We start from the raw sequence: 11,747 nt of genomic DNA on the forward strand, positions 1-11,747 counted from the left end.
TTCGATTCAGTCAATTCAGGAAGTCGGGTGAAATTCCACTTCTAGGAAAAACGTGGAATAAGATTCTACATTTTCCAGTTTCCCTTCCTGACTTGAGTGAATCGAAATGGAATCGACACCCAACCCTGTTGCGCACCTTACAATACATGGACCAGCATTGAAGCACACTGCTCTTTGGTAGGCTACACTGTACAGTATCGTAGAGGGTTATGGGGGGGGGGCGTGGCTTAGCTAAGTGTACCCCACCAGGCGGGGGGAGCTGGGGAAGCACTTGCGCATGCTCATGCACTTCTCCTGGTCCAGGAAGAGGGAGTTGGCCTTGATGGACAGGTCGTGCTCCAGCGCCATCTTTGTCTTGACCAGGTTCTGGAGGGTGTCCTCTGCCTCCATCAGCCTCTCCCTCAGCCTGTGGATGGTGTCCTCGATCTCCCTCACCTCACTCACCAGCCTGGACAGGGGACAGGGACAGGGGACAGGGGACAGGGGACAGGGGACAGGGGACAGGGACATGGACAGGGAATAGGGAGGGGGACAGGGACAGGGACAGGGACAGGGGACACGGACAGGGGATGAGGGACAGGGACAGGGGACAGGGACAGGGGACAGGGACAGGGACAGGGACAGGGGACAGGGACAGGGGACAGGGGATGAGGGACAAGGGACAGGGGACAGGGACAGGGGACAGGGAACAGGGACAGGGGACAGGGAGGGGGACAGGGACAGGGGACAGGGACAGGGGACAGGGACAGGGACAGGGACAGGGGACAGGGACAGGGGACAGGGGACAGGGACAGGGACAGGGACAGGGGACAGGGACAGGGGACAGGGACAGGGGACAGGGGCAGGGACAGGGACAGGGGACAGGGACAGGGACAGGGACAGGGACAGGGGACAGGGACAGGGACAGGGACAGGGACAGGGGACAGGGACAGGGGACAGGGGCAGGGACAGGGACAGGGGACAGGGACAGGGACAGGGACAGGGACAGGGGACAGGGACAGGGACAGGGACAGGGGACAGAGACAGGGACAGGGACAGGGGACAGGGGATGAGGGACAGGGGACAGGGACAGGGGACAGGGGACAGGGGACAGAGACAGGGGACAGGGACAGGGACAAGGGACAGGGACAGGGGACAGGGACAAGGGACAGGGATAAGGGACAGGGACAGGGACAAGAGACAAGGGACAGGGACAAGGGACAAGGGACAGGGGACAGAGACAGGGGACAGGGAACAGGGAACAGGGAGGGGGACAGGGACAAGGACAGGGAACAGGGACGGACAGGGGCAGAGGACAGGGACAGGGACAGGGGACAGGGAACATGGAGGGGGACAGGGAACAGGGAGGGGGACAAGGGACAGGGGACAGGGAACAGGGAGGGGGACAGGGAACAGGGAGGGGGACAAGGGACAGGGGACAGGGACAGGGACAGGGACAGGGACAGGGACAGGGACAGGGACAGGGGACAGGAAAGAGAGATATCCCAGTCAGGAGATGGAGGGAGAGAGATTTTCTTGATGTATTTAACTGTTATTTTAATTTAATTTAAATGTTATTACAGGGAGTCCTGTTGAGACCAGGATACACACAATTGACAACAATACAACATTATAAAGAGAGGTGGAGTGTTGGGGGGTAGGCAAGACACCTTTCTTCCTGATTACATGTATTTGATAGAAGGGTGCTAGAGAAGCAACTATCCTAATTTAACGTATCTTGATGCAGGGAAACATCAGTACAGTAGCTTCACTTCAAAGGAGCTGCATTTTGAACGTTTATAATGACTATAGTGTTTTCTCATACTGTTCAAAGCCTGCTACTTCGTACAGGCTCACAGAGTTACAGGTTAGGGCCCCAGACAGTCCCTTCTACTTTACTTTATTTGTATAGCACCTCTCAAGACGGTCTCAAAGTACTTCACAGTACATTTGATAGCATCACAAAAGACAGCAAATAAATAGACAACAAGTCAAATATAATTCCTAAAAGGGTGTAGTACCTATGGTGGGGGTTGTCTCTGCAGAGCTCCACGTTGGGCCTGCGGGTCCTCTCCTCCAGCCTGGTCTGGGCCACCTTCAGCGGGCTCTCCTTGTCCCGCAGGGCCTTCTTCAGGGAGTCTATCAGCATCTCCGTCTGGAAGATCTCCTGCAGCGTCTGAGGGGAGAAGAGAAGTTGACTTTATTGTCAGTTTAACCGTCCGAATGAATTCCCTCTGGTTTAAAAAAGAGAAGATGAACAGCATCGATAGTGTTTACTCCAGCACATTCTTATTGAGTGTGATTAATGTAGGGGATAAAGGACATCTGGTGACAGTTGTTGACACTTCTGGTGACAGTTGTGTTCCAGCTGAGTAGACCTTTGAGCAGGACAGAGAGATGGTGAGAGGGTCTAGGGTACGAGTATGGAAGGTAGTGAACAGAGGTATTTGAACGTTCAGCAGAGTTGAAAAAAAGAAACAAGAAATCATTTGTGACAGGGTCTAGTGAAAATACCTCAAGTAGGGCAAGGACATTTTCCAGATTATGAAAGTGCAGATTGTAAGCTTTCAAATGATGTGTCATACATTGAAAATAGTTGAACATCAGCTTGCTAAAAACACATAACTACACATAATTAGATGATCACACAGTCCTTGCTTTTGAACACGTCCTAAAACGTATGTTTGTTTACAAGCCATGTATCACTTACCCAGTAGCCTAGAGCCTAAAATAAAACTGTTGCTAGTTATATCGAGTAGGCTCTTCAACACTTCAACTTTTGTAATATGCAAAAAGAAAACACAAAACACACATTTTTCTTTTTTTAAAAGAGGCATTTACAGAGCAAACACAGCATGTAACCTTCGACCTTAATCAGACGACTGATCTTGTACTACTACAGAACACAGTCCTCCCTCCCTCCCTCCTCTTCCTCTCCGTCACATTGGTTATAATCTCATTTCAGTAAATTACTATCCTTCAGAACGCAGGCTGACGATGGTTTATTGACGACTGTGTGCCTCACATAACAGCTGCTGTGTGCGTGTGTATGTGTGTGTATGTGCGTCTGCGTGTGTGTATGTGTGCGTGTGTCTGTGTGTGTGCGTGTGTGTGTGTGTGCGCGTGTGTGCGTATGGGTATAAGTGGATATAAGCCCACAGAACAGCTGAAGTGGATACAAATGTTACCCTCCAATTAACCCTTAGAACAATGGGATCCAGTGTCCACACATACGGTATGTATCAGTGGACAAACATGGCACAGGCAATGAAAGAGGCATCTATTTTGGGGAGAATTTAGCAAGTAAACAGGGTTTGGTGGGTTTTGACGCCAGGCTCACTAACAGGATTATGGTGCTAGGGCCTGGATATAGCCTGGTATAGAGTTTGGTAGTGGAGTGAGAAGAAGCTGAAAGAAATCTCGGAAAAAAACAGATTTGAGTGTGCGGATGCTGCTTTTTTTCCACTCCATTTGATACTCTTCAGCTCCAGCACCTCAGCTGAGTCTGATTACGGATGAGCGGTGGTATTTTCACTATTTTCATAGATTTTGGTAGTGGAAAATGAAGAGGTTGTCCATTCCAAACACTCACACGACCACGTCCACTGTGTGTCTTTTCCCTTTAGACCCAAATCTAGTTAGCCACATGTGCATTTCGTTTTCGCTTAATTTAAAGGGCAAAACCAATGTAATGGCTTTGTAGAACCTTGTTCTCAATGTTCTCAACAACAACATATGAATTCCAACTTAAACGGTTTAAGATAAATCAAAGATAATGTGATAATCAACCAAACAGACAGATTAAAATGCACTGATGCTGGGTCAATCTTTGGACAGCAAGAACTCCTGACAAAAACTGACATTTTCCGGTATTATGACAACAAAAGCGCTACTGTACATCTTAAAGAAAGACCCCAAACTGCACGTCACTGAGTTGAATAGGGGTTGAATGGGATGAACTTTAAAACTTTTCAACTCTTCTAAACTGTCGGTCACCTTGGCCAACTGGCCGGTTTTTAGCACCAGTAGTCTCTGACATGCGGTCATATGATAACAAAAGCGCTACTGTACAAATTTGAAATCAAAGAAAGTCCCCAAACTGCCCGCCAAAACTTTTAACACTAGAACAGCCATAGTTGGGGTCATTTGACCAAGTGAGTAAAAAAAAGATATATCTTTGCACTGGATAAAATGGCCTAGATATGGCGTTCTACCACCTTACATTTTCAAAATCAAGGATAAGCTAGTACTGTATAAAGCTATTTTGCAGTTTTTCTGTGTAGGAGGCAGGCTAATTTACAAGACGCGCCAACTAGTGGTCTTTGTATGTAAGTAGCAGCTTCCCATCCTAAAGACTATGGTCATTTGAACCCCAAGGCGGCGCTAAGAGTACGGCTGTCCTAGTGTTAAACTCTTCTAAACTGCTGGTCACCTTGGCCAGGTGTGTCTGAAGGCGGTTCTTAGCATCAGTGGTCTCTGACATGCGGTCATATGATAACAAAAGCGCTACTGTACAACTTAAAGAAAGACCCCAAACTGCAACACGTCACTGAGTAGAATAGGGTTGAAATGGGATGAACTTTAACATTTTTAATCTTTTAAACTCTTTTAAACGGTGTGTCACCTTGGCTAGGTGTGTCAGGAGGCTGTTCTAGTGTTAAACTCTTCTAAACGGTTGGCCAGGTGTGTCAGGAGGCTGTTCTAGTGTTAAACTCTTATAAACGGTTGGCCAGATGTGTCACCTTGGCCAGGTGTGTCAGGAGGCTGTCCTAGTGTTAAACTCTTCTCAACGGTTGGCCAGGTGTTTGTGGAGGCTGTTCTAGTGTTAAACTCTTCTCAACGTTGGCCAGGTGTGTCTGGAGGCTGTCCTAGTGTTAAACTCTTCTAAACGGTTGGTCACCTTGGCCAGGTGTGTCTGGAGGCTGTCCTAGTGTTAAACTCTTCTAAACGGTTGGCCAGGTGTGTCTGGAGGCTGTCCTAGTGTTAAACTCTTCTAAACGGTTGGCCAGGTGTGTCAGGAGGCTGTCCTAGTGTTAAACTCTTCTAAACGGTTGGCCAGGTGTGTGTGGAGGCTGTTCTAGTGTTAAACTCTTCTCAACGTTGGCCAGGTGTGTCTGGAGGCTGTTCTAGTGTTAAACTCTTCTAAACGGTTGGCCAGGTGTGTCAGGAGGCTGTTCTAGTGTTAAACTCTTCTCAACGGTCGGTCACCTTGGCCAGGTGTGTCAGGAGGCTGTTCTAGTGTTAAACTCTTCTCAACGGTCGGTCACCTTGGCCAGGTGTGTCTGCAGGCTGTTCTTCGCGTCGGCGGTCTCAGACATGCGGTTGGTGAACGCCACGTTGACCGTGTTGAACTGGTTCCACATCTCGTTGGAGGTGGTGTTCAGCAGGACCTCGATCTCGTCGCGGAGCTTGTGGGAGGCGGCCCGTTCGCTCTGGGAGTGGAGGAGGTTGTCGTCCGTGAACTTGGACCACGAGTCGGGCAGGGAGAGCCTGGTTGAGTAGATACCGTTGGGTTACTACATTTCAGTTATTGCGTTAGGCCTATTGGAAAAGCAGACAGACCTTTGTCGATCCGAGTTGGGGTCAATTCAAATTCAAAGTTTCTCAATGCCTACAGTATGAGACAAGCATGGCTTATCACATTATTATCTAAATATCTAGCTATCTGGCTATCTATCTGACTATCTGGCTATCAAACTATCTGACTATAGGGCTATATGGCTATCTAACTATCTAGCTATCTAAGTATCTGGCTATCTGGCTATCTATCTGACTATCTGGCTATCGAACTATCTGACTATATGGCTATATGGCTATCTAACTATCTAGCTATCTAAGTATCTGGCTATCTGACTATCTGTCTGTCTGGCTATCTGACTATCTGACTATCTGACTATCTGACTATCTGACTATCTGGCTATCTGACTATCTGACTATCTGGCTATCTGGCTATCTGGCTATCTGGCTATCTGGCTATCTGGCTATCTGGCTATCTGGCTATCTCACTATCTGGCTATCTCACTATCTCACTATCTGACTATCTGGCTGACAAAACCACTCAGTTCAGCATCTCTGACCAGCATCAAAACAAAGCACAGAAATATGCATAGATGTCTGAGAACGTTTCCGATAGAATTCTGATGACAGAGCAAGATTCCGAAGAAGCATTCCGAACACATGTCTCCCAAATGTGACAGCAGCTGGTGGAAAGCGGGAACAGAGTTGTTGAAAATCAATGACACACTCGCTAGTGAAGCAAACAGATGGCAATACAATGGATTCGCTGAGTAATCCCCACTACTACCTAGTTAGTGTAGAGTAGAGTGTGTCATTGATTTTCATGACATTTCTTTATATTTTCAGAATAAAAGTCTGAACAATTTGATTGGTTGCCGACTTGTTCCCGCTTTCAGCAGCTGCCATCACAAATGACTACAGTATGAGACAAGCATGGCTTAGCCATCTAGCCTTGGGGGGTCCCCACACTTATCACACTCAGGGTGGGGGGGTCCCCACACTTATCCCATCCAGGGTGGGGGGGGTCCCCACACTTATCCCACCCAGGATGGGGGGGGTCCCCACACTTATCCCACCCAGGGTGGGGGGGTCCCCACACTTATCCCACCCAGGGTGGGGGGGGTCCCCACACTTAACCCACCCAGGGTGGGGGGGGTCCCCACACTTATCCCACCCAGGGTGGGGGGGGTCCCCACACTTAACCCACCCAGGGTGGGGGGGGTCCCCACACTTAACCCACCCAGGGTGGGGGGGGTCCCCACACTTAACCCACCCAGGGTGGGGGGGGGTCCCCACACTTATCTCACCCAGGGTGGGGGGGGTCCCCACACTTATCCCATCCAGGGTGGGGGGGGTCCCCACACTTATCCCATCCAGGGTGGGGGGGGTCCCCACACTTATCCCATCCAGGGTGGGGGAGGGGTCCCCACACTTAACCCACCCAGGGTGGGGGGGGTCCCCACACTTATCCCACCCAGGGTGGGGGGGGTCCCCACACTTATCCCACCCAGGGTGGGGGGGGTCCCCACACTTATCCCACCCAGGGTGGGGGGGGGTCCCCAGACTTATCCCACCTAGGGTGGGGGGGGTCCCCACACTTATCCCACCCAGGGTGGGGGGGGTCCCCACACTTATCCCACCCAGGGTGGGGGGGGTCCCCACACTTATCCCACCCAGGGTGGGGGGGTCCCCACACTTATCCCACCCAGGGTGGGGGGGTCCCCAGACTTATCCCACCCAGGGTGGGGGGGTCCCCACACTTATCCCACCCAGGGTGGGGGGGTCCCCAGACTTATCCCACCCAGGGTGGGGGGGTCCCCACACTTAACCCACCCAGGGTGGGGGGGGTCCCCACACTTATCCCACCCAGGGTGGGGGGGGTCCCCACACTTATCCCACCCAGGGTGGGGGGGGTCCCCACACTTAACCCACCCAGGATGGGGGGGTCCCCACACTCATCCCACCCAGGGTGGGGGGGGTCCCCACACTTATCTCACCCAGGGTGGGGGGGGGTCCCCACACTTATCCCACCCAGGGTGGGGGGGGGGTCCCCAGACTTATCCCACCCAGGGTGGGGGGGTCTCCACACTTATCCCACCCAGGGTGGAGGGGCCCCCACACTTATCCCACCCAGGATGGGGGGGTCCCCACACTTATCCCACCCAGGGTGGGGGGGGGTCCCCACACTTAACCCACCCAGGGTGGGGGGGTCCCCACACTTATCCCACCCAGGGTGGGGGGGTCCCCACACTTATCCCACCCAGGATGGGGGGGTCCCCACACTTATCCCACCCAGGGTGGGGGGGGTCCCCACATTTATCCCACCCAGGGTGGGGGTTGTCCCCACACTTATCCCACCCAGGGTGGGGGGGTCCCCACACTTATCCCACCCAGGGTGGAGGGGCCCCCACACTTATCCCATCCAGGGTGGGGGGGGGGGGCTCTAGACTCACGAGGGGTCCAGCCTGTCGATGCCTCTGTAGTAGCTGATGCCGTCTGACATGTTCCTCAGGTGGTGACACCTGTCGTCGATCCTCTGGGCCGACACCTTGTCACTCACGTCCTTCTCCAGCTCATGTTGAGCTGCTCGGTTTGACCTGAGGGAACACACGCGCGCACACACACACACACACACACACACACACACACACACACACACACATACACACACACGTGCGCACGCAGCACACACACACACATACACACACGTGCGCACGCAGCACACACACACACACACACACACACACATACACACATACACACACACGCACACACATCAATAGGGAATGCAGTCCTTTATCTCTTGCTGACGTCCTAATCGTCCCCCCGCCCTCGCCCCCAGCCACTCCTGTTAGATCTGAAAGGATTGGACAGGTATAGTATAACTATAACAACTACAACTATAATGACATAATAACTATAATAATATACTGCAGCAGACGTTCCAACTTGCCTGTCGGAAGTCAAAGCGTAACAATTACCATGCTGCTTCCAGCGATCCAGAACTACATTTAAATGTTTGACATTTTTGGCATTTAGCAGACGCCTTATTCCAAAGTGATTTACAATCAATACATTTGACTAAGCGAATCATCAATCCACCAGTGAAGAGTAATCTAGCTCAGGCCAGCGGCCATTGGCAGTCGTCATGCTAGAGAAGAAAGTTTTTTTTTTTTTTTTCAGAACTACAGGAGAGGCCATTTTGGGATTCAGAATATGTGGGTTGTGAAGACCCCTAGGCTTCTTTGAGTTATTCCTGTGTCTGGTGTGTGAGACTCACGCCAGCTGAGCGATGGCTCTGTCTAGGTGACGTCTCATCCTCTCCTGGCACGACTTGATCCCCTCCACTTCCTGCGGGTGAAACAGGAAACGGGTTTGTGAAAAAGGAAATGTCTTTTCATCGATGATGTGGATCTGATCATTATTCTTGCGACTAGTCATAATCACGTTATGATGTTTTGATAGTAATCTCTTACCCTTATGAGATCCTTCTCCACGTCGTCGTGAACCAGGTCGATAGACATCCGCTTCTCTCTGTGGTATAAGCATTCTTGAGCCACCTGTCGACAGTTAGATCAGATCACTGTTATTCCGATGGACAACCAAAATAATACACTTAATAATACACACAGAGACTCTGACTCACTGCCTTGACTCATTGTAACTGACTCTAATTGATAAGGGATGACGGGAAAAATGATGACTCAATAAATTCAATAGAAGTGATGTGATTTGTGTGTGTGTGTACAATGTACACGATAGTCCGAGGTTTCAGTTACCTACAGGTCTCTAAAGGGCACAGGCCCTGCTACCTGATCTTGTCCTGTTAAGTGGTTCTGTGTCAATAGAGGTTCTGCCAGATCAGGTTGACTCTACTCTACTCTACGCCCCCAATGCACTCTGGGTAAGACAAATGACCTCCGGCGGTTTTCTGTGGAACGTTGCCTGGTTGCTTAGTTACCCTAAGGGGATACATGATGCCCTAATTAGGAGTGTGTGTGTGTGTGTGTGTGTGTGTTTGCGCGTGTGTGCTTGTGTGCATTTGTGCATGCATGCATATGTGCGTGTTTGTGTGTGTGTGTGTGTGTGTGTGTGTGTGTGTGTGTGTGTGTGTATTTGTGAATGCAGGTCCCTATGCTCTAAAGTGGTCTGAAGGTCTGAAGGTCTGAAGTGACCAACAAGTGACAACAACCCCAGTCACTCCCTCCAGACCCTCTCAGCCACACTGTGTCACCACAGATAGTGTGAAGCTATCTAAAGTGTCACCACAGATAGTGTGAGGCTAGCTAAAGTATCACCACACAGATAGTGTGAGGCTAGCTAAAGGAGCTAACAGAGTGATACGGCTGATCAAACACTGCCAGTGTACTGGAGGCTGAACTCACAGCAGGTTTATTAGGGTTAGGGTTAACAAACAAGGAGCGTCTCTATGCAAATGCGTAGTGAACTGTTGGATACCTGTGGCTCTTTTCCACGTAGAGAAATACATGAATATGCATAAGGAAAAGGTTTCCCTTCAGGCTATCAAACACACGTACGGCTCATAGCCTACAGCTCATATTCAGTATGGATACTTGCACTTAAACACACAGGCACACACAGGCACACACACACACACACACACACACACACACATTATGATCTCTCTCTCACTCGCACTCATAAACACACATGTATGCACACACACACACACACACACACACACACACACACACAGACAGACACACACATGATCTCTCTCTAAATCACACTCATTAACACACACACTCACGCACGCGCACACAGACACACACACGCACGTGCACACACACACACACACCCACACCCACACACACCCTCACTCTCCCTCTCTCTCTCTCTCGTCTCTCTCACCTGCAGGGGCCCCTCCGTCTCGGCCAGTGCTCTCTCCAGCCTCCTCTTCACCTCCGTCAGGGCTCCGATCTCCGTCACCATGTTGTCTATCTCGTGGTGCAGCTCGGACCTCCAGAAGCAGATGTCCGTCAGCCGCTCCCCGAGGTTCTTGCTGGTGTTCTCCTGGGTCCGGCGGGTCAGCTGGTCCTTGTCCTGCATCAGCCGGATCGTGTCTCTCCGCAGCCGCTCGGCGCTGTTCCGGGACGACTCGGACTCCCGGTAGTTGCTCTGGTTGGACTTGTACCAGTCGTCCGGCGTGTAGCGGGTGGTCATGGCCGAGCGGTTGGACGGGTAGAACATGGTCTTGGCCCGGACCAGGTCCAGGTTCTCCCTGGACGGGGAGGGGACGGCGGTGCCGGTCCGGTAGTAGGCGTTGGCCCTCCAGGGCTGGTGGGCGCCGGCGGAGGCGGCCAGGGGGCTGCGGTAGCTGGAGGCCATGGTGGAGATGGCCGGCAGGAAGTGGCTGGTTTTGGGGCGGGCGTACGTGGCCATCACGGTGGAGCCCATCAGCTCCATGACTGTTTGTTTGTCAGCGAGATACGGAGTCAGGACCTAGGGGGGGGGGGGGGGGTTGGACTCCTGGAAAGGTGCGATAGATTGGATCAACGTGTGTGTGTGTGTGTGTGTGTGTGTGTGTGTGTGTGTGTGTGTGTGTGTGTGTGTGTGTGTGTGTGTGTGTTACAGTACTGTATGGTGTGTGTGTGTGTGTGTGTGTGTGTGTGTGTGTGTGTGTGTGTGTGCTGCAAACTCAATCATGATGTACAATACATCATCTGTTCTTAATAAGCTGTGTTTGTAGGGTAGTACTCCCAGACCAAGGGCAGGCTGGCGCCTGTCTCTCATATCATTTATGAGCAGAATATAACTACACTGAGAAAATATTTACAGCATATTTCACTCAAATTCAATTAAATTGAATTTAATTGCACGTCATGAGGCAAAATCTCTCCAATATACAGTCCTTGCCAATGTTAAACAGCGTCTATGTGTTCTAACATTTGAATTATTTTAAGAGTATTGAAAACGTTTGACATGAATTAAAATATTCTAAATCTGAACTGAGAGGGTGAAAAAGAGAACAGAAAAGTTGTTGCTCCTTCATTGAATGAATCATCATTCATATTTTTGTGTCTTTAAAAATATTGAAAAATATATATTTTTAAATACACACCAGCAAACAAATCAACAAACGAACGTGACGTGCACAGCGCGACAGCAAACACAGCGAGGTGAGATGATGATCAACTGAATCATATCTGTACCATAGCATCCCTCATCCCCCAGCATCAATAAAGAAATAGAGAGGACACTCGAGAATAAACCAAGCTGTCCCTGACATC

General features: G+C 50.7%; 1 protein-coding gene across 1 annotated transcript; it reads right to left on the bottom strand.

The window, feature by feature from the left end:
- Positions 1–231: 231 nt before the first annotated feature.
- Positions 232–10,923, bottom strand: tekt3 (tektin 3; the record flags this gene model as incomplete). Its single annotated transcript, XM_080541987.1, has 7 exons — positions 232–448; positions 2,001–2,155; positions 5,247–5,469; positions 7,950–8,093; positions 8,777–8,847; positions 8,973–9,056; positions 10,369–10,923. 7 exons carry the CDS (start codon positions 10,921–10,923, stop codon positions 232–234), a joined length of 1,449 nt encoding a protein of 482 aa, XP_080398113.1.
- Between the last annotated feature and the right edge of the window lie 824 nt (positions 10,924–11,747).

This window comes from Nansenia antarctica (genome assembly GCF_963989245.1).
Source record: "Nansenia antarctica genome assembly, chromosome: 11".
Lineage (NCBI taxonomy): Eukaryota > Metazoa > Chordata > Actinopteri > Argentiniformes > Microstomatidae > Nansenia > Nansenia antarctica.